Source organism: Chinchilla lanigera, unplaced genomic scaffold, assembly GCF_000276665.1.
Source record: "Chinchilla lanigera isolate Chin_1 unplaced genomic scaffold, ChiLan1.0 scaffold00058, whole genome shotgun sequence".
Lineage (NCBI taxonomy): Eukaryota > Metazoa > Chordata > Mammalia > Rodentia > Chinchillidae > Chinchilla > Chinchilla lanigera.
In genome coordinates, this window is record NW_004955459.1 from 511891 (window position 1) to 534206 (window position 22316).

Below are 22316 nucleotides of genomic sequence, written 5' to 3' on the forward strand. Positions count from 1 at the left end.
AGGTAAGAAAGGTTTAAAGTCTTTCCCAAGATGAAAGGCTAAAGACAAGTGTTCAGGATTGTGTGGAGAGACTCCAGCGTGGTGCCAGAACTACTGTAGTTACCGAATAAAGCTCTCAAAAGCTTATGTGGGCAAACCTTTGAGCAACCTAAAATAAATGTTGAGCTGAATGTGCTGTGGGATCTTGGATGGGGTCCTGGAGCAGAAAAGGAAATTAGAGAAGAATGGAGAAGTCTGAACAAAATGTGGACCTCAGTGTAAGCATGCACCTGACCGAGTCACTCGCTGTGACTCACGGCTCTGCCACAGTGAGTGCTCCACGGAAGCTGGCGGTGGGGTTTGTGGAAACTGTATTCTCTGACCTGTTCTGTGACTGGAAACTTCTAAAATGTAAACCCTATTAATAATACAGTCATGCCTTGGTACTCAATTGCTGTGACACACATCAAATTTGGTGTTTGACATTTTGACCTGAGAATTTTGTTCCAGAGCTTGCATTTATCATTTAGTACTTGATACGTAAGTAGAGTTTGTTGGTGTTGATTGCTTTGTGACTCTCTGCCCTTTCCAGTCATAACAATTTGTTTAGTGCTTATCCTTTTTGGTCCTCATCATGCTGCCAGAACCAATTAATAATGAGTACCAAGTACCACTACGTTGTTTTTAGACTTGGAGTGCTGCACAGGATTTAGGCCAACTAGGAGGCAGACATCTCATGATGTGAGCAGAGGCCCCAGGCTACAGGAGCAGGTGACGCAGGCCTAGGATGGGCTGGCACTGAGGGCAATGCATGATGGCCTCACCCCAAGCTCTCTGTCTTGTGGATAAGGATGCCAGGGTGGACGTCAGCAGTTGCTATTGTGCCTGCTCCACCTGAAGACAGACGGACGCATGGCCCTGCCTGTGCAGTCTCCTCCCCTGGTGCAGAGTATAGCCTTCCTCTGCCCACCTGCTGCATCCACATTAGCAGGAGACCTGCTTGCTGAAGTCCAGCCCAACAGCCTGCAGATCCAGCTAGTCCTTGGGCCCTGTGTAAAGCACATTACCTTTCTAGGCCTCTGCTCCCTCTTCTGTAAATGGGCACTTCATGTCATCTCACTTAGTCATGTCCCAAGAAGCCCAGGCGGTAGCTGGAGATGGAGCCCGCTACATGGCTGAGCACCGCTGCGCCTGCTGCCCTTCCCAGGCAAGGACACACCATAACCACTTCTGTGGTGCCCTTGACTCTTCCTGCTTCCCATGCCACTGCAGCCACCCTGCTGTTCCTCCGTGTCCTCAAGAACCCCAGTCACTTGCTTCTGGAACAGTCTTCAGCTGCCTCCAGAGCATGTCCAGGAATCTCCCAGGCTAGATCAGGGTCCCTGTGCCTGTAGCTTCATGGCTCAACCACATTTGTCTTATCCCTCTGTTTCCTGCTGGACTCTGATCTTCACGCTGCCTCCACAGGACGCAGCATGGTGTCTGGTGCCACAGACATGGGCACCAGATAAACAGTTCCAAGGAAATTAGAATGAAGTGAATGGGCATATGCAGCAAGCTGGAAGCCCATGGCCCACTGGTGCCAAGGAACAGCTGAGGCTCCTGCACGCTCCAGCTGCCCCACAGGCCAGGCCCCTGTCTCTGTTCTGAGACCACAGGCCAGGTGCTACAGAGAGAGGTCTACAAGGGCGCTGAGCCATTCAAAGACTGTAGAACCCGTAGCGCCACTGCAGGAGCTGGTAAGCCACTCTGTTAAGGGACAGTGCTGTATCTCAAACCCAGAGCATGCACCAGGGTCTTGTGAGCATGGTGCAGATGCCTCCTACTGGGCCACCCCATCTTCCCATGCAGAAGGTCTTGGACAGTGTCCTGCAGCTTCACATCTCTCACCCATTCCCAAGTGCTGCTAGACTGGGTAGCACACTGAGAACCACTGGCTTCCTGCTGGAGGTCAGCCCAGGAAAGAAGCAGAACAGAGGAGACTAGAGGCACAGTCCCGTCATGAGCCGAACCACCTACCTTCCCATATCAGGGGAAGCAGGTACTGTCCATCAATAATAAAGGCATCTTTTTGGCACTGTTGCCTGGGATCCACAATTCTTAGCTGTGTTGATATTTAAACATTGTCAGAATTTCAGAAATATCAGAGACAGCTGACTTGTCTTCCTACATAAAAACTAAAACTCCAAATCAAGACTGTTTTGCACAGACTAGGATATGTTATATTTATTTATTCACCTGCAAGTACTAGGGGCTCATGATCACCCCCTTGAATGCCTTCATATGAGTTGCTGTATGTGAATCTGCAGTGCAATTGCTTTGTATGAAAGGAGTTTGGGGAGTCTCAGTGGCTCTGCCACTGGCCCTTTGTACAGAGCAGCACAGAACCTGGATCTCTTGGCTTCAGTACTGGAGTCCTTCCCCCTCAGTCACTTCCTGTCCCACCAAAGCCCCTTTCCTTGCTTATGCAATCATAAACCCTCAGGAAATACCTTCCGGGCCCCAACCCTGTGCTGGAAGCTGGCTATAAGTGGTGAATAGAAGTATCAAGAGATTCATGTTGAAACATTTTTGTCTTAGGCTATAGATTTGCTAGATGAGCAATCATTTTGTGAGCTCCTAAAATTAAAACTAAGAAAAAGCAGTAAAGTGTCTTGTTAAAGTGTCTATTTCCTCATTGCAGAGACAAAATACCCAACACCCACAAGTTAAAGAAGGAGAAGTTTTTTTCAGTTTATAGTTTGTAGAGGTTTCAGTCCATAGTTAGTTGGCTCCAAGGAAGGGTGGCATAGAAGAGGGGCATTGCAAAGGGAAAACAGTCCATGGAAGGGCAGGCAGAAAGCAGGAAGCAGTGAGCTTCCCTTTCCCTTTATATTCCATCCAGGTACAAGCCTATTGGTTGGTGCCACCCATACCTTGATACCTTCAGTCCTCAAGTAAATCCATTCAGCCACACCCAGAACTATGCTGATCTGATCAGCAGACTAATCCAGTTATTAAACACCCATAATCCATATTCACACACAATAAACCCAGCCATTTCCAAAAAGCCTCACTTATGAGCCCCTGAGGCTTTGGGAGGACATCTAAATACAAGCTAGAACAGTGTCTGAAGATATTGCTGCTTTAAAAATACTCTAGAGAAGAACTGGGCCTAGTGGCCATGCCTGAACAGTGATCAAATTGGGGATTTGCGTATTTTCTCCCATCTCTTGAGTTGCCTTTCCCTCTTCTGATACTTCCCTTGGATACACAAAAATTTTAAATTTTGATGTAGTTTAATTTATCTACTTTTTTCTTTTGTTATCTTGTTTATGGTGTCATATCCAAGAAATCATTTTCAAATCCAATATCATGAAGTTTTCTATGTTTTCTTCTAAGAGTTTCACAGTTTTAGTTTTTTTCCATTTGAGTTGATTTTTGTATATGTTAGATAAACATACAACTTTTATTTTTGTTTGGCAATACTGGGTATTGAACCCATGGCCCATATTTTCTAGTCAAGAATTTACCACTGATAAACATCCACAGCTTTTTAAAATTTTTCTTTTGAGACAAGATCTTGCTAAGTTGACCAGGCTGGCCTCAAACTTGTAATCATCCTGCCTCAGCTTCCTAAGTAGTTGAGATTATAGCTATGTGCCACTGCACCTGGCCTACTTCATTCCTTTGTACTTGGACATCCAGTTACCCAACACCATTTGTTGAGAAGATTGTCTTTTCCCCACTGAATGTCAAGAATCTACTGATCATAGATTTGAAGGCTCATTTCTGGGTTTTTTATTCAATTTCATTAATCTGTTATGTCTATCCTTATGCCAGTGCTACACTGTTGTGATTATCGTGATTTTGTAGTATTAAAAGCAGGAAACATGGGGCCTCCAACTTAAGTTCTTCCTTTCTCTGAGTAATTTGGCTATTCAGGCTACTTTGAGATTCTGTATGAATTTTAGGATGAGTCCTTCTATTTCTGCAAAAAAAAAAAAAAAGGAAGCCATAGGAATTTTGATAGGAATACATTAAATCTGTAGATTATTTATGATAGTATCACCCTCTTAAAATTATTATCTGTCAACCCATGAGCATGAAATGCTTTTTCACTTGTCTATGTTTCAGTTCGGTTGTGTGTGTGTGCGTGTGCACATGTGCACACACATTAAGGCTTGAACCAAGGGCATTCTCACTGAGCTGCATCTCCAGCCCTCTTTTTATTTTGAAACAGTCTTGCTAAGTCACTAAATTACACATAGTTGTCCGTCGGTCGCTATAAAGTATGGGTTCCAAGATCTCCTGTGTTTACCAAAATGCAGCAGTACTCAAGTTTGTCACGTGAAGTGGTGTAGAATTTGAGTGGAGCCTGTGCACACTCCTGTACATTTGTTGTTTGTTCATTTGCTTTGGTGAATGTAGAATGTTGCATGTGGAAAGCATTAGTTATAGCCCCAGCCTTCATATATTCTTTAAAGCACCTGCATATTATTATTTATAATACCTGGTACAATGTAAATTTTATCCAAATAGTGGTTATCTGTATTGCTTATAGGAAAATGATAAGACAAAGGCCTCCACATGATCACTGCAGACACATTTTTTTTTTTTGTCTCTTTGAGACAGGGTCTCGCTATGCGTTCAGGCTGACCTTGAGCTCACGGTGTAGCCCAAGCTGGCCTTGCACTTGCAGGAAGCCTCTTGCCTCAGCCTCCCACATGCACCACCACACCCAGCTACAATTTCTTTTATATTTTCATTCTGAGGTGATCCAGTCCTCATATGCAGAGCTCACAGATACAGAGGGGTGACCGTATATTTCATAACAAAATTTAAACACTTTTTTTAAAAGCCCTCTATAGCTGACATGCTGGTAAATGGTTTCTGACTGAGTTCAGCTAGAGGAGCCTCGGCCATGCACCATGGCCAATCCCTGTGTCTCCTTATCTACCAAGTTGAGCGCCCCAAGTGATAGGACTGGTAGTGGTGAGTGAGCTGGTGGGTATTTCCAGCCAGGCCACATTTTTGCAACAAGGATGGTCTCAGAAACTAGCTCCCAACCTTCTCCATCCTCTCACAGAAGAAACACTTGTCCTAAAACTATCCGGCTCTTTTCCCACATATCCCCCTCTCCCTTTCAAGCCATCTCCTCTTTGCAAGCTGCTCTCTCTTATTCCAGCAATGCCAGATGGAGCCCTGGACACAGCCATCCGACCCGAGGAGGCTGGGAGTGAGGAGGACCTGTATGAGGACCTGCACAGCTCTGGCTACCACTACAGCCACCCTGGAGGGGGTGGCGAACAGCTGGCTATCAATGAGGTACGGTGGAGGTCAAGTGGGAGACACAGAGCAGGGCCAGTCTGCAGATGTGAACCAGATGTAGACAGTTCTGCTCCAGATGCATGCCGTAGCACTGTTTTCACTGTCACATTAGGACTTGGTGTGCAGAGCAGAGTTTGTCCAGAGTCACAACTCCCGGTACCCTCCTGACGCCCACAAGGGCAAGTACAAAGGTGAATTGCCCCTGGTGGTTCCTCCTACCAGGCTTTCCTGTAGCAGCCCCAAAGGCAGCCTACAGGGACAGACTGCCCGACCACTCCAGCTGTGTCCTCAGACAGCTATGGAAGCAGACTAGGGACAAAGCAGGGGAAACTGGTTTCTCTGCCGTGGCCTCCAGGAGCCCAAAGTGTCGCTGTTGCTCTGACATCTACGTGACTTCCAAGTTAAGAGTTTTGCTGTTCCTACCTAAGCCAGAGAGATTAGTATGGGATCTCATCTGGGCATACTGGTTTCCATTCCAATTTGCATTCTCCAAAGAAGGCATTTTAAGCATTTTTAAATGTTTTCACTGATACAGAATTACATATTTATGGGGCCCAGCATGATATTTTGGTAAACACATATGTGTGATGATAAGATCCGGGTAGTTGGCATGGTTACCACCTCAAGCATTTATTATTTTATTATTTCTTCATGTTGGGAACATCCAAAATCCTTTGTACTAACTTTTTTGAACTATTCTTACTTGCTTTCAACTGTAACAGTGCTAAAGACCGTTAGAAATTATTCCTCCAGCTGCATGTGGTAGGGACAGCCTGAGCTACACAGCGAGACCCTGTTTCAGAAAAAAAAAATTATTCCCCAGACCTAGATGTCTCCCTGTACCTGTTCACCATCCTTCCTTAGGACACAGCAATTTCGAGTCTTCAACTCTCCTCTCTTTCTCATTCTTACTCCTGTTTTTTCACCCTCTTTTATTTAGTTTCGAGGGGATGGTGGAACATAACGGGCTTAACCAAATGTTCAGCACAAGCACATGCCCATAGCACACTGAGTTCCCCTGGCGAGGAGGGCTGGTACCTTTCTGCTCCATTAGAACCAAGACTGCATAGGACTCAAATTTTTTTTCTTGAAGAGAAACATTACAGCTTGACTTCTTTATGAGTGGTGTACTCATGGACTTTTGTGGAACCAGGATACAGTGCAGCGCTCTCATTATCCACACAGCTGACGGGGGTGGGGGGTGGGGGGGATAAACTCACTTAGAAGCCTGGCTTCAAGTAATGAGTTAAAATGGTCACTGTCTTAATTTCTTTTTTCTTGTTGCTGAGACAAAATATCTGCCACCCAAAGTTAAAGGGGGAAAGGTTTATTTAGCTCACAAATTGTGGAGGTTTCAGTCCATATCAGCTGGCTCCAAGGCGGGCAGCAAATGGCAAAGGAGCAACCATTCATGGTGGTGAAGTCAGCAAAAGCAGCAAGGGAAGAGGAAGGAGACAAGCCTCTTCCTACATCTTTTATCTTAATCTAGACTGCTAGGATTAGGATGGTACCAATCCAGTCGCCCATCCTTAATCCCACCACCCTTAATCCCATGAATTGAATTAAACCATGAATCAATCACAAAATCTAGATTCAGCCCCCTCCAAAAAAAACCCATCTAAAACTGCATGAAGCTTTGGGGCAGGGGCAAGGGAGTATCCAGACACAAACCAACAGTCATCAAGTCATACTTTATGCTGGGTATAGTGCACACCTGTCATCCCTGTCTGGGAAGCTGAGGAAGGAGGATCACAAGTTTGAGCACAGCCCAGCCCAGCCAACTTTTAATGACTCAGTAAGATCTTTCCTCAAAAGAAAACAGAAAGAGCTGGGGATGTAGCTCAGTACAAAGGCCCTGGATTCAATCCCTAGACTACAAAGTAATAATCATGACAATAACAATAATAATAATGATAATACTTCCTGTAAAACCCATGAAGTGCAGAGAATAAACATGCAAGTAAGTTAGATTTTCTAACAAAACCTTTTTTGTGTATTCGTATATGTATGTGGTGCTGGGAACTGAACTTAGGGTCAGGAGCATACTAAGCATATGCTGCTCCACTGAGCTGCACTCCCAGCCCCCAGCTCTCCCTTCAGTTACTTTTCAGGAGTGTTCTAAAATCACATCTTCACTGTAGGCAGAATTCACAGGCAATGGCTGTGCTTCGCCTTGAAGATTCAGGCTTGTGGCGGGGTGGAGCTGCTCTTGGGGCTATCACACAAGGGTTCGTGGAGTGTTGAGCAGGAAGCCACCTGAGTGCCAGTGGACTTAACCAGACCCCTGAGCAGTGAAAGGTGCCTTTTGGGGCCCTAGGGTTCTTGCTGAGTTGTTAATTCTAAGATGCATTGGCCAGGGAAGAACAAGAGCCAGCTCTAAAAGAACAAGACTCCGGCAGAGGCCTCTGTCAGAGGGAAATGCAAATAATGTCTACATAAGCATTTCCTTAGCTGCCTGGAGAATATTTCCTGTTTGGTCTTGGCATTGGAGCTTCCTGGGTGTACTTCTCTTTAGCGTACACAGTGCTTTCCAGACCACTTGGGTTCCCTGGACCTTACTACGCCCCAGGCGGACAGATGGGGCCTGCCCAGAGGAGGCACTGGCTCCAGCTGAGGGTCCCTTCTCCAGCCATATGGTGAGCTGTGCAGAACAGAGACTGGTCCTGACTCAGGATGTCCACTGAACTGTGTACCCAGAGAGTCACAGGGCCTCAAGATCCTGATGCAGAAAGGTGAGAGTGGAGTTTTTGGGTGTCTCGGTGCAGGAAGAACTGTTCTTGCTGCAGGATTGCAGGGGTTTTGGTGGCCTGGCTATTACTGGGGACTCCAGAAAGGTGGTGGCAGTCCTGTTCTGCTAGACAGAATAAACACCCTCCACACCAGAAACTAGAAAGATGCAGCAGTACTGTCCAGTGAAGGGTCCCTGACCTTTCTAGTGCAATTGCTTTCTACCCTGAGGACACTCACTGCTGCCTCTGAGCTCCAAAAGAAGCAACAATCAACAATTAACAAACACAGAAGTTACTGAAGCAACCAGTCTGAGAGGATCTGGCTTGCTCTAAATTAGACACTCCTTTGTAATTTCCAGGAAGACATGCATGTCTCGTTCTAATTATGACACATGGGAAACCCAAACCATTTGACCCGGAGAGATGTTTGCATTCTGAGTACTGAAGGAGTGAGTCTTGTTTCTACACACATGTGTGGGTGTGTGCATGGATATGTGAAGGTTGTGATGTATGGTTGGGCATGTTGCATAGATGTAACACGTGTAGTAAGTACTACTAGGGGCCAGGCAGTGTCTGAGACCATAGGATGTAGATATGCAAGACAATCCTGCCTGCTGGGAGCAGGGCTGTATGGGATACCATCTTCCTCTGTGTGCCCTGAGGAGTGTAAGAGACAGGCGCAGGGCCTTCTTCTCTGTTCCTGTGCATACTTGTGCCTGGCCCTCCAACTCTCCAGAGCCTGCCCAGTGAACTAACAAATGCAGAAGTTGATCATCCTTGGTGCCCACAAGTGCCCCTCTCTTCTTCCAGCATCTTCCCTTCGAGTCTGCCCCAGATGTGCATGGCTTGAGCATGGGCCTGTACCCCTCCCCCCACCCCACCAGCTGACTCGCTTGGGCTGGGCTGTCTTTTTTCTTTTTTTGTCTTTTTATTCCTTCTTTTTTTTTCTTTTTCTTTTGGGCTGTCTTTTCTGTCATAAAGCCTGAGGTTATTTTCAGCCCAAGGGCTTTCTCTGAGAAGAGGCTAGAAGTCGGAGGTGGCTGTCAGTCTTTGAAAGCCTTTTCTACAACAGCCCTGGGACATCAGTGCTGCTGGTGCATGTGATGGTTGGGGAGAGGTAGGCCCAGCTCTCAGCGGAGAAAAGGAGTCCCTTGTGACCCTCCCTGATGCCTGTGGACAGCAGTCCGTTCCCTACTGCCCAGGCCACAGCTGCAGGTTCCTCTTGGCTCCATCTGCTCCTCTAGTGGCACTCAGGGCCTGCTGATGCTGGGGCCCCTCTAGGGACCTCCATGACAGTGAGCAGGGGCCATAGCAGCTTCTGGGTCACCTTGCTGAGAGCAGGTGGAACCCAACTAGAAGGCAGACAGAGAGACAGCAGTGGAAAGCAGGATTACCCCCGCTGAGCCAACACTGGGTCCCCAAAGGATAGAAGATGTGCCTCCTGAGCCACCCTTGCCCTCCTGGCACCTCATGGAACAGGGGGCCACCCCTCCATGGAGCCAGTCTGATTTTCTATCTCCAAGTGTGTTTTCTGCAATCTCCTGTGACACCCCGGGGCCTGACCTGCCTCTCAGAACCCCAGCCCCAGGGAGAAGTCCAGTGCCTGTCAGTGGCCCATGGACCTTGTGCTCAGCCGCCCCGGCTGGAGCACCACCTGGCTCAGATCTCCCCAGGTGGGCAGGAGGAGCTCAGAGTCCCCAGACTGCTGCCATGCTGCTCTCGGCTGTAAGGCCACCTGCTGGCCAGCACCTCCAAGGTAGCTCTCCTCTCTTCCCTATCACTCTAAAGCCATGGCACCAGGAGCTTGGCCCTCACCTGCTCAGCACCTGTGACCCTCTTGCATTTCCACACATGCCCTCCTATCTAAGGAGACCTGCAGGCCCCACTTGAGCACCCTGAGGCCACCTTCTCCCTGGTTGGAGCCATAAAGTTTGAACCTCCCAGGACCTCAGCCTTTGCTGAAAGCTTTGAGTCTTGGTTTTGTTTTGTTTTTTTTTTGTCTTGAAACGCAAGACATCCCTGCTGAATACTGGGCTCTGTAGGATATGAAGGCTGGTCCCCTGCACAAGGTTGCAGTCCCTAGTCCTGCCCAGACCAAAGGTCCTTCTGTCACATGCAGTGCTCTTCAAGCTGCCTGCGCTGCACAGGGTTGGGACCTGAGCTGAGGACTGCTGCAGGTCTCTCCAGCCCAGGCTAAACAGTGAGCCGGGCTCTGCAGAGCCTGCAGCACTCAGTGCCACGCTGGTCATTAGGATCTCAGCGCTGCTGTGCACAGGGCCTGTGGACACTCAGCCTTGCCTCTTTCCTTACCAGATGGCTGGTAGCTGTGGAACCTCTGGTGCCCAGTGAAACATGGACCCAAGTCAGGGGGCAGTAGCCCGTGTGCAGGCCACGTCTGCACCTGCCTGCTGCACACTTTTCCCGTGCACCCTTCTCGAGGCTCTTTCTGACCCAGGATTCAGAGGTCTGAGCTTGTCCTGGAAATCCACCTGCTCCTGAGCTGTGTTCAGTCCTCTCTACTATAGTCTTACCCTACAAGACAGGAGTAAGACTGACCATGGCTGAGCTGTTTGTATGGTCGGGAGAGACGGGAGAGACAGCTCTGAAGCCGCAGAGGAGGTCCTGCCTATGCAGGCAGCGAGACCGCTGGGGATTCACACAGGAGTTGGTACCGAGCCGACAAGGAGCCAGGCCAGGTTCACAGGCGCAAAGTATTGCTCAGATGGTCTCGGTCAGTTAGAGAGTAGCCCTCAGTACGGATCCCCCCGGCTGAGGTTCAAATTCTGGCTGCACTGTTCCAGGTGCTTTTATGGCTGTGCAATTAGCTGACCCTTTAGATCCGCATCCGCTCCTCTATGAAGTAGCAGCTGGAGCTCAGCCCTATTAGGAATCGGAACTCAGGACAACCCCTCCCAAAGTCACAGCGTCTCGTTTCTGCCCAGAATGCCTTGCCTGGAGAGGCCCCCAAGGCACCCCCAGTGACCCTGAAACTATTTATCATTGCGCCCCATCGGCCTGGCTCCGCGGCACTCCCGGCCGCCAGCTCAGCGGAAGGCCAGCAGGAAGATCAGCACAACGTTGATTGTGCTGAAAGGGCCAGCACAACAGGCCCTTTCCCCAGGACCGCGGAAGGGCGTTCTCTTGCCTCCTGGCAGGACCTACTTCTCAGCACTCGCTGCTCGCCCCGCGCAATTGGCTACGTTGGCGGCTGCAGGGCCCGTAAGGCGCTGCGCACGCTCGGCAGGGCTGGGGCCAGACCCCTGCGGGAGGAGCCGCCTGCGCCCCGCCCCTCCTGGCATTGCGCCGCACTCGCTGGGTGCCTCCCCTGCGGGCCTCGGGCTCGGTGCCGCCAGCCCGGCCATGGCTCGGGCCCCGCAGCCCCGGTGCGGCCCTGGGATGCCCGGGAGTGCCCTGCGCGCCCTGCTGCGCTGCAACCTGCCCCCTGGCGCTCAGCGCGCGGTCGTCTCCGTGGTGCTGCTGTTGCTCGTCCTCATCAACGTTGTGCTGATCTTCCTGCTGGCCTTCCGCTGAGCTGGCGGCCGGGAGTGCCGCGGAGACTCAGCCGGGTGAGTGGCCTGGGGGCTCCAGCCCTTTGCACCCGCAACCCCACACTGCATGGCAGACCTCCCACCAACCATGTGCTCATTTTGAGGTGCTACATCCGGTGTGCACATGTGCGGGGGGGGGGGGGACGGGGGTCCTTCCATCTGTCCTCCATGCCAGGTGGGAGGGGGTGGCGCATTCCGTGGTAACTGAGGATAGGGACGCTGCTGGGAGGTGTGCGTGTGCGTGTGCGTGTGCGTGTGCCTGTGCCTGCAGGGTGAGCAGAACTGGGAATGCACCAGCGTGGGTTGACCAAGGTCTGTGGGAAATGTCCGGGCTCTGCTGCTAATGTTCCCTGCAGCCCTTTCCCCATTTCAGCCTCCTTCAGGCCAGAGCCGGAACACACTCCCTGTACAGCGTGCAGAGCCCAGCCTTGCACTCTCAGGCTGATGGAGCCACCAGGCCCTGTATGTGAGAGAGGGAGAAGGCAGAATGAGAAAGGGTGGCAGTAGTCAGTCAGCAGGGATGGTGTGAGGCAAAGTCTGGTAGCTTTACCCTCTCCAGAGCTGGCCAGAGTGGGAGGAGATGCAGGAAGGGATCCTGGCCTGTCTTCTACCTTGTCTTAGTCTTGAACTTGGCCCTCCCTAAGTTGCCCCACCTGCCTCCAAATAAACATCCTGGCCTCTGCTCTCCCCTGGGTGGCAGCTGGAATCTTTGTCCTCTGGCTATTGGGCTTGACTCTTGACTTAAGGTGCAGCTGCACCCAAGGTAGAGAATCAAGAGGCCTCTGCATGAAGCCCATCCAGCTGCTGTGCAAATGGAGATGGTGCTGATGTCCTAGGAAATGTGTCTCTATCTCCTTAAGCATTGTGGGTGACACATATGGTAGATGTTGCTACTACTGGGATGCTGATGGGAGACATGGGAGATCAGAGAACTTCCTCATGGCCATGTGTCTATCTGGTGTCTCCTGGGTAAGATATGCTTCTAAGACAAGGACTCAACAAAGGTGACAAACCCCTCCTTCCACCCTGCCTCAAGGGCTTCAAGGCCTCTGGGCAGGTCAACCAGAGTCTGGTCCCTGTGAAGCCTCCTGGCCCATACTTCCATGCTTCACCAGCAGCTGGCAGGAACTAGCCTTGGAAGGGTGGCTCAGAGCACAGGCTGCAGGGACTTGTTGAATGAATCGGGGCCCAGAGGGAGATGCTCCTCCTGATTAATACACAGCAGGATCCATCTAGGATAGGAGTCAGTGGGCAGAGGGGCAGTGCTGAGTGTGTGGGTGGGTTCTTCCCCTAGATCTATGGCCCGTACTTACAGACCCCAGATCAGGCATGGTCCCTTGCATGTTTCTCCTGGCTCACCCACACCACCAGGAGTGCCCACTTCCTTCTTTCCCTGGAGCCACAGCCTTCAAGGCCTCCCATGGAGCCACAGTGGGAGGTGCCAGCTCTGCACGTACAGCAGGCTAACTCCTCCTTGCTGAATTCTCCTGGCTCACCCACTGGTGTGGCAGCCTGGTCCACCTGCAGGAGGTCCTCACAGCCAGGAGTGAGGGCAGAGGTCCGAGGGCTGCTGCTCCTGGGCATATGTGCTTAGAGTACCTGTGTGGACGCTGAACAGCCACTGTACCATCAGTGTACGCATGTGCACAGGCTTGTCTGGAGTAGCTGCCACTCTCAGGCAAGAGCAAGTGCCAGCGACTGGGCCTCCCAAACCTGCTTGGAGGACAGTGCCCACCCCTCGCCATGCCATGTGGGTGCCAAAGCATCTTAGGTAGCTGGGATGGAGGCTTGACCAGTCTCAGCTCAGAGGGACTGGGATGGAGGCTTGAGCAGTGTCAGCTGAGAGTGCAGCCCTGCTCCACGTCCCCTTGTCAGTGTGAGGATCAGCATGTACACTGCCCAGGAGCACCTAGGAAAGCAGAGGGAGAGGGCGTACAGAGCACGAAGGACACTCGGTGGAGCACCTCCCAGATCATTCCTTAACTGCTGTGCCAGGCTGGTGGTTGTGATGGGGGCACCAACACTCAAGTCTCATCAGTGAGGGGTAGTTGAAGCTCCTTCTCTCTGTCCTGAAGCCCCTGGAGCAAGAATGGAGCCCACATTATAGGATAGCAGCTGTCAACACCATGAGAAACAGAGCTCAGGATGCAAGGGCTGCCCGAGAGAGGCAGCGGGGAGCGGGCCTGAAAATGTGCCAGTGCACTAAGATGGGAAATTTATCAGTGATTCACATAGAGAAGCTGGTACAAAAGTTTGTCAGATGGTTAAGAACTGTCAGATGCACCTCCTTCTCCATTAGCCTAAAATCCTAGGGTTTGGGACCTAGAATGCTGAAGAGGGTGCTGCTGAGGTGATGTGGATAGTTGGGTTGTTGGGGGCAGAGTTGTCCTAAGGCTGGCTCTGCAAGAGTTCAAAAAAATAAAACTCACAAATTGGATCCAGCTGCTCCAGTGCTAGGGCACTGTTGCACCTGTATAAAGCAGCACTGTCAACTGCTAGGTGGCCTCAGAGGCACTGCAAGTCCATGAGAAGAAACCCACAACAGGATATAAGCACCCTCTCCCTGAAGCTCTGTACCCCCCTTGGGTGCTGCCTGAGAAGAGCTTACCAGGCAGCAGCTGGCACAGCCTCAGCCTCAGCATCCCAGGGCAGCAACCAGAAGCTGGGTTGGAAGCTAAGAGGCTCAGTCTTGGGTTAGGAAGGTGTGGCCCAGCTCAGAGGGAATGATTCAAGGTTAGTCAAGATTCTGGGTCAGGTTCACCTCAGACTCCATCACTGCCCTGGACAGTCTCTATGTGCCCAGGATATGGCTCTGGCCCCAGAGCAGTTGCTGGCTGGGAGGAAGCCCATCAGCCCCTCTGTAGAGTGGGTCAGGGTTCCTTCTTCCCAAGACTGCTGATGGTGGGACAGAGGGCAGGAAGGGCTTCAGCCTGGGCCCAGGACATCCTTGACCCGTGACCCACCTCCTATGGCTCTCTCCACAGCTGATCAGTGATGGCAGTGTGGTCTGTGCTGAAGCACTCTGGGACCATGTCACCATGGATGACCAGGAACTGGGCTTCAAAGCTGGAGATGTCATCGAAGTGATGGATGCCACCAACAGAGAGTGGTGGTGGGGCCGTGTCGCTGACGTCGAGGGGTGGTTTCCAGCCAGCTTCGTGAGGGTATGGTCGCAGGCTCAAGAAGAGCCACCTGGGGTAATCCACACTCAAAACAGGTCTGGAGTCGCACATTTTGGGTGGACCTTGCCTCTCCACAATGCTGGCACCTTGGGCTGCAGGGTGGGGGTCAGAGAACTGTGACACAACCTTTTTCCTCCCCAAAACTGCCAGTACCTCCTCCATCCCCTGATCCCACCCTCATCCTGGAGAGCCCTGGGGCAAGAGAAAACAGGTCAGGAGTGACTGTGTGGAGATTACATCTTGCCAAGGGGAACAGTGTACATTAGAGTACCACATACCATGAAAAACTCACCTACTGAGTCATCTTGATTAATACACACCCTGTGAGGTGGAACTCTGGGACAGCTAAGGCATGCACAAGCAGTCATCAACCCAGATGTTCACAGGGAAGGGACCCAAATCCCACCTAATGCACTCTGGTCTCCAGGGAAGGAATCCAGTCTCCAAAAAGCCAAACTGGAGCAGCTGGCATTCAGCTGTTCCTGTCCCCACACTCCTTGGGTAAACCATCCCCCTCTGCTCCCCAAGCCTTTTCCTGAATTTACAGCTTAGAGAACCAGCAGGACCATGCCATCATGCCCTAGCGTCACAGCCCCTAGATGGCACAGTATGAGCAGGCTGTGGTTCCCAAATTCCTGGCACACGTTCCAGGGAACACGTTGAATATAAGCAAAGTCTGCAGAAAGCAGGGGGACATGGGGCCTGCCAGGTGACTACGGTGGTCTGTAAACATTGGGACACAAGGCACACTATCCCACTGCCCACCTTGTGCACATGTGATGCAGGTACAGCAAGCACCTTTGGCCCGGGTTCCCCGCAAGTACCCAGGCTTAGTTGCACAGTCGTGCACTCTGTGCAGGGCTGCAGGGTGCTGACTGGCCCCATGTTGCCCACAGCTGCGTGTGAACCAGGACGAGCCAGCAGATGACACCGAGGCCCCACAGGCCAGGACCGGTGCCATGGAGGATGGCGGGGTGGAGGTGCAAAGCAGCAAGGACCAGATGCGGACTAACGTCATCAACGAGATCCTCAGCACAGAACGGGACTACATCAAGCACCTGCGAGACATCTGCGAGGTGAGGGGGGCCCTGCCCTGGCAGGGCGGGTAGAGGAGCCCGAGCCTGATGTGCTGGCCATCCCACAGGGCTATATCAGGCAGTGCCGCAAGCGCGTGGACATGTTCAGCGAGGAGCAGCTGCACACCATCTTTGGCAACATCGAGGACATCTACCGCTGCCAGAAGGCGTTCGTGAAGGCCCTGGAGCAGAGGTTCAACAGCGAGCGTCCACACCTAAGCGAGCTGGGTGCCTGCTTCCTGGAGCACGTGAGCACAGACTTCCCATGGAACCCCAGCCCTGCCTGCCTGCCAGCCCCGCTGTCTGCTGGCACTTGGTTATTTTGGTGCCCCTTTGCTCTTGGCCTCTGCGCTCCACCCCAGGGAACCTGCTGCTCCCTTCCCAGAATCTTCGAAACGTCTCGGTGTACCTTCTGCCTTGCCAGCTGCCCTCAGCAGTCTGAGGAGGGTCTCTGCTGTGAGGAACCAAGTCAGGGGAGGCTCCCAGCAGCACAGGTCTTGGTCAGCCTGGGAGGGATCTGCTCCTCTCCTGGGAAGCCCTGAGGGCTGGAGCAAATCATACCTATTTCTAGCCCCCACCCCTATGCCTTTTGGCCTTGATAGCCCTTTCTTAGCAGCACCACTGAATTTTTTTTTTTTTTTGTAAATTGATACAATTAAAATATCTGCTAAGGGCCTTACTGATAAAGTTGGGAGCCACAGGGTGGGCACACGTCCTTGCAGGTTTTCCCAGCTATAGGTGACTCCACATAGCTGTGGCTCATTACCATGTACATCCACAGTGCCTGGGTCCCTAGCCTAGCTCCTGAAGGGGATCCAGAGGCCCTGATTTCCCCAGATGGGTGACCAGTTGCCTGGGAAGCAGGAGATCGCTGTCCTACCCCAAAACTGTTCCCTCTGCTGCCCAGCAAGCAGACTTCCAGATCTACTCTGAATACTGCAACAACCACCCCAATGCCTGCATGGAGCTCTCTCGGCTCACCAAGCTCAGCAAGTACGTGTACTTCTTCGAGGCCTGCCGGCTGCTGCAGAAAATGATTGACATCTCTCTGGATGGCTTCCTGCTGACACCCGTGCAGAAGATTTGCAAATACCCACTACAGCTGGCTGAGCTGCTCAAGTACACGCCACCCCAGCACAGGTATGAGGGGTTGGGCCCCACAGCCTCACCGAGAGTGTCAGGTATAGCCATGGACAGGGGGCTCACCTCAAGCTGCCACCACGATGGGGAGGAGGACATCAGTTGGGTAGACCTTGTTCCGGGCCTGGCATTTCTGGACAAGAGCGGGACTATGCTTCAGTGGCCAAGGGCACAGGGTGGGCTTCAGGAGACACCTACAACTCCCTACTCACCAGATGGCAGCACCCTCCCACTCTGTTCTGCCCAGGGACTTCAAGGATGTTGAAGCTGCCTTGCATGCCATGAAGAATGTAGCCCGGCTCATCAACGAACGGAAACGGAGACTTGAAAACATCGACAAGATTGCTCAGTGGCAGAGCTCCATAGAAGACTGGGAGGTGAGGGCCTTGGAGCTCAGAGAACACTGTGGGGCCTTGGCCTGAGAGCTCTGCTTGTCTCTGAACACCTAGGAGGGAGAAGAGCAGAGGGCCAGGCTGCTAGGTGGGAGCAGACATGGTGAAAAGCAGGTTCTTGTGTGCTGCTGTGGGGACTCTGGTGCGACTTCCCAGAGCCGGGCGTGGTGCTGGTGGCTTTCTGACCCGTGCAAGACATGACCGTCTTCCCCACCAGCTGCCAGCAGCCCAGGAGAAGCCCCACAGGAGGAAGGATGTTTCTCAGAAGCACCAGTCTGTTCTGCTGCCCTCAGGGGACAAGCTGGGTCCCCTGGCTTTCAGTCAGCTTCTGGGACTCCCAATACCAGGGTTTCTGCCCATCAGCATAGTCCAAACTGCTCTGCCCCTGGTTCCATGGTTCTGGCTTGCACACTCCCCAGGTGTCTTTCTAAGGCAACACCAAAGCATGAACTAACAAAGGCCTTCTTGCTCACAGGTACAGGGGGCTCTGTCCTCTACCATCTGCTGACATGCCTCCTGTGAGGAGGGTTCCCCACCCACATGGTACCACTAACAAGCACTGTATAAACTGTCATGAAGGGGAACTACCTTAAAATCAGTCACCCTCAACCACAGAGCACTATAAAACAGTCCCGGGCGCTACCCCTGACAGTGCATTGGCATCCAGGGGTGGTACTTGGCAGCATGGCCCACTGGTTTTGAGGCCCTGCCTAGGCTAAGGACCCCTGTAAACTCAATCATCTGAGACGGGATGGCTGTCAAGAGCCCCACAGGCAGACCTTAGTCTGAAGATGTGACGCTCTGATTGTGGAACTCAGGTCCTAAAATATATTTAAGCTGGGAGGAGGACCTCCTTAAGATCTTAAAGATTCGCTACACAGGTAAATTACAGCCTAGTTTTTCTCTAGGGCAGCAATGTCCAATCAAAAGATCATGTGAGCAACACACAGACTTCTATACTTTCTAGTACCCATCTTTTTGTTTTTTTGGGACAGGGTTTCACTATGCAGTTCAGGCTGGTCCTGAACTCACTATGTAACCCAGGCTGGCCTTGAACTCACAGCAGTACTTCTGCCTTCGCCTCCCCAGTGCTGGGATTACAAGCATGCACCACCACACCCAGTTCTGGTAGCCATTTTAACAAAGGAAGAAAAACACAGGTGAAAGTGATTATAATAATTTTTAACTTAATATGTCAAATCATTTCGGCTGTAGTCAGTATAAAATATGATTCATGAAATATTTTACATTCTGTTTCTCACTAAATCTTCAAAGTGAGTGTGTTTTACCCCAGCATCAAATCTCCATATGGACTGGGCACATTTGCACTGTCCAACAGCCATGGAGGCCACTGACCATGGGGGGCCAGTCTGCAAGGCCAGCCAGCCCAGGTCAAACCCACTCCTCTCTCCTCCCCCTCCATAGATCCTACCTCCAAGACCCAGAGGACTTCCTGGCCTCCAGATGCCCCTTCCACCTGGGCTCAGCCTAGGAGGCCACCTACAAGGGAGGCCTTCTTCAGCTGGCCACATGGCCAAGGTCAGGGCACTCAGCTCTGGCTTTCCTTGGGGTCCTTCAGGGGGAAGATCTCTTGGTTAGGAGCTCGGAACTCATCTACTCGGGGGAGCTGACTCGTGTTACACAGCCTCAAGCCAAGAGCCAGCAGAGAATGTTTTTCCTCTTTGACCACCAGCTTATCTACTGTAAGAAGGTACCAGCCACTGCCCTGCTGGGCCAGCCCCATTTAGAGAAGGTGGAGGGTCAGAGATGAGGGATTAGACTGCTGCCCACACTGAGGAGCCTTCCAGGCCCTCTGCAGCTGTTCCTGGAAACCCTTTGGCCTGGGATGAGGTGAGGGTACCTCTGTGGGGGGAGCCCAGGGTCCATGGTGGCTCTCCAACCGGCCAAGGCCCCATTAAGGACACCCTCGTTCCTGACTGTCCCCTGCCTGCTTCTCAAGCCGCCACATCTCCTGCAAACCTCTGCTTTCCTCTGCCAACCCTGAGGGCCTCTGCTACAGCCGTCTCTTGGTCTTCCTGTAGCTTGTAGCTTCTGCTTCTCTTTGAAAACATGGTCCAGAGGACCCCACAGGCAGCCCTCCTGTGCACCATGCTCTTCTCTGCTGTGATGTGTCGGGTGCTGCCCTGGTCTCTGTGGCAGACTGCACCTTTCAGAGGGCAGGCCCCACAGGTCGGCAGCTGGCCATTCTGGGATGGACCAGGGCTATCAGGTGCCCACTATGCACTGGGGAGATGGCTGCACTGAGGGTGGAGGTGGGCCCAGGGTGCGGCAGCCAGGGCTCAGGATGGCATCTGGCAGGACCTGCTCCGCCGAGACATGCTGTACTACAAGGGCAGGCTGGACATGGATGGCTCAGAGGTGGTGGACCTAGAGGATGGGAAGGACCAAGAGCTCCACGTGAACATCAAGAATGCTTTCCGACTGCACTGCAGCACCTCTGGGGACAGCCACCTGCTGTGTACCAGGAAGCCTGAGCAGAAGCAGCGCTGGCTCAAGGCCTTTGCCAGGGAGAGGGAGCAGGTGCGCCTGGACCAGGAGACAGGTGGGAGACCCTGCTGGGGCTTGCCCCACTCTGGCCCGCTCAGCCCAACTGCCAGGCAGGCAGGACCACCATGAAACAGTGAGAATGCATCTCAGACCCAAGGCCTTAAACTTGGTGAGGCCCCAAGAGCCTCTCAGTCCCAGCAGCCAGCACAGGCACTGCTATCCTGTGCTCCCCACCAGAAAGAATGGCCCTTCATCAGCTTTTGGCTCCAGGGCGCGGGCTCCCAGACACTCTATCAAGCTGCTCAGAGCAAAGGGAGCCCCTTTCTAGGCAGCTCAGGCTCTGGGAGGAAAGGGGTAGGGGTATAGGCTTCCAGAAGCATCCCTGGGCCCATGTGAGCAGGCCTCTCCCCGGTGCTTCCCCCTCCTGGTCATGGTCCTGGTGTTCCACTCTGCAGCGACGTCAGCTTGTGCCTGGGGAAAGCCTCCACTGCAGCAGAGAAAGGGACACTAGATGCAGGGAGAGTGGGATGGGGGAAAGGGGCTGAGGTGAGATGGGAGGCTCTGGGCAGACTGACAACAGGCTGGGGGATAGCCTGGCATTGGGAAGATAATGGGCCATAAAGCACATCCTACGGAGGCCTGTGGACAGGGAAGGATGAAATGGGTCTCGTGTGTACCCTCTCCCCAGGTTTCTCCATCACTGAGATGCAGAGGAAGCAGGCCATGCTGAATGCCAGCAAACAGCAGGCCACAGGGAAGCCCAAAGGTAAGTGACTAGCAGTTCCTGCTTGGGCAGTTCTGGACCGGTTACATTCTCCTGACCCCAAAGCACAGCGAGACACCAGGGTCCTTGGAGGTGCACGCTACCCTCTGCAGGTGTGCTCCCCAAGGCTGGTAACAAAGACTGGGTCAGTTTACAGCTGTTCTTGCTCTTGGCCTCTCTGACCTACCCCGAAATGGCACCACTGGTGACAGTGCTCAGTTCCCCAGGCTCTAAGAAGCATTGTCACAGCTGCCTAGAAAGGACTTGTCCCTCACAGCTCTAGAGTCCAGTGTCCCGTAACTTGGACGTAGCCACACACCATCCCCTTTGGGCTTCAGTAAGCTGGGCACAGGCCAGAGGCCCCAGGGTATGGTCAGCCCGAGGAAATGAGTCCTGTGCAACCAAACACCGCAAGTGTGTGTGGGGGTCCCTGCAGAGCCTTACAGTGGGCATCTCTGCCCTATGCCACCTGACACCCACAACCACGCTGCTTCTCCGTCCAGCTGTCAGCAGGCCCTGCTACCTGACACGACAGAAGCACCCCACACTGCCCATCAACCGGCCCCAACAGCAGGTCTCGGTACTGACAGAGCCCCGGCGGAAACCATCCACCTTCTGGCACAGCATCAGCAGGCTGGCGCCCTTCCGCAAATGAGTCAACACCCACCTGACAGCACTTTGTGGATGTGTCCACTCCTGGCCCCCAGCTTCGCCTCCCAAGGCCCACTCCACTTGGCCCTTCTCTGCCTGTTTTGCACACTGCAAGTGACCAGGGCTGAGCTTGGGGCCTGCAAAGGTGCCAGGTCTGTGCCCCATCCTGGGTTTTGCCCTTGCTGCTGGCACAGTGAAGAGGCAGTGACGAGACCAGGTGGCAGGGGAGGCAGGGCTCCCACCCTCACCAAGCAGTACCACCTATAGCCTGCCCACCACCCCTCCTGCTCCCACCTGCACTCGACCCTTTGGAAATTTAATCAGCCCTAAGTGTGTCTCTGGGCACATCAGCCTCCCTGTGGCCACCAGCCCCCTACGTGCCCCCCTCTGCCCTCCTCCTCAGGCCCCCACCCAGTAGGTGGGGCAAAGCCACCCACCCCCTAGAGGGTAGAACCAGGAGTTCTGCACCCCAAATGTCTGGCCCAGAGCTGCCCTTCTGCCTCCTGGCCCCTCAGAACGCTGCTGGCTACTGGATACCTCTTCACTTGTGATATGGCTGTGGCATGGGAAGAACAAGGCCAAGTCAGCACTTAAGGACAGCCATGTTTTGTGACCAGTCCACCTACAGCTGTGAGGAGGCTACAGAATCACTTGGTTTCTGTTTTGGATTTTGTTGTATTGTTTTTCTAAAAATGGAGAAAAATAATTGTTGTGACACTGAAAGCCTTACCCTAGTGAGCGTGAGAAGCCATAAGGACTGAATTCTGTGGCCCAGGATCCAGAACTGACCCACCCAGCCCTGGTCCTTGGGGACCTGGGGGGTGTGGCCCACACATGGGCATGGAGGCCACGGGACTCAGCAGCTTGGACAGTGACTGGCACTATACCTTCTCCAGGCCAGAAACCACATTGATTTCATAAAGAAACTTATAAAAAGTAACCTGGCTGCCAGCCCTTGTTCTCTATTGGTGTGTGTGTGCACTTGTCTTTGCCTGCTACCCCATGTCTCCCCTAGCCTTTCCTAAAGATGAAATGAGC

The 22316-nt window shown here is 52.6% G+C and overlaps 1 protein-coding gene across 4 annotated transcripts in view; it reads left to right on the forward strand.

Moving 5' to 3' along the window:
- Arhgef4 (Rho guanine nucleotide exchange factor (GEF) 4) overlaps positions 1-22218 on the forward strand; it is a 212426-nt gene extending 190208 nt beyond the window's left edge. Inside the window, exons 5-14 of one of the 4 annotated variants that reach the window (XM_005397550.2) lie at positions 5147-5286; positions 14551-14730; positions 15645-15824; positions 15893-16072; positions 16732-16964; positions 17212-17341; positions 18936-19067; positions 19676-19897; positions 20553-20630; positions 21131-21218. In XM_005397550.2, coding sequence (XP_005397607.2) covers positions 5147-5286; positions 14551-14730; positions 15645-15824; positions 15893-16072; positions 16732-16964; positions 17212-17341; positions 18936-19067; positions 19676-19897; positions 20553-20594 — 1439 coding nt within the window. In that variant the 3' untranslated portion in view covers positions 20595-20630; positions 21131-21218. Of the gene's footprint in view, positions 1-5146; positions 5287-11325; positions 11585-14550; positions 14731-15644; positions 15825-15892; positions 16073-16731; positions 16965-17211; positions 17342-18935; positions 19068-19675; positions 19920-20552; positions 20631-21130 lie in introns of those variants that run through there. The other 3 variants (XM_005397549.2, XM_005397552.2, XM_013521054.1) reach the window with 3 other exon arrangements.
- The last annotated feature ends 98 nt before the right edge of the window (positions 22219-22316 follow it).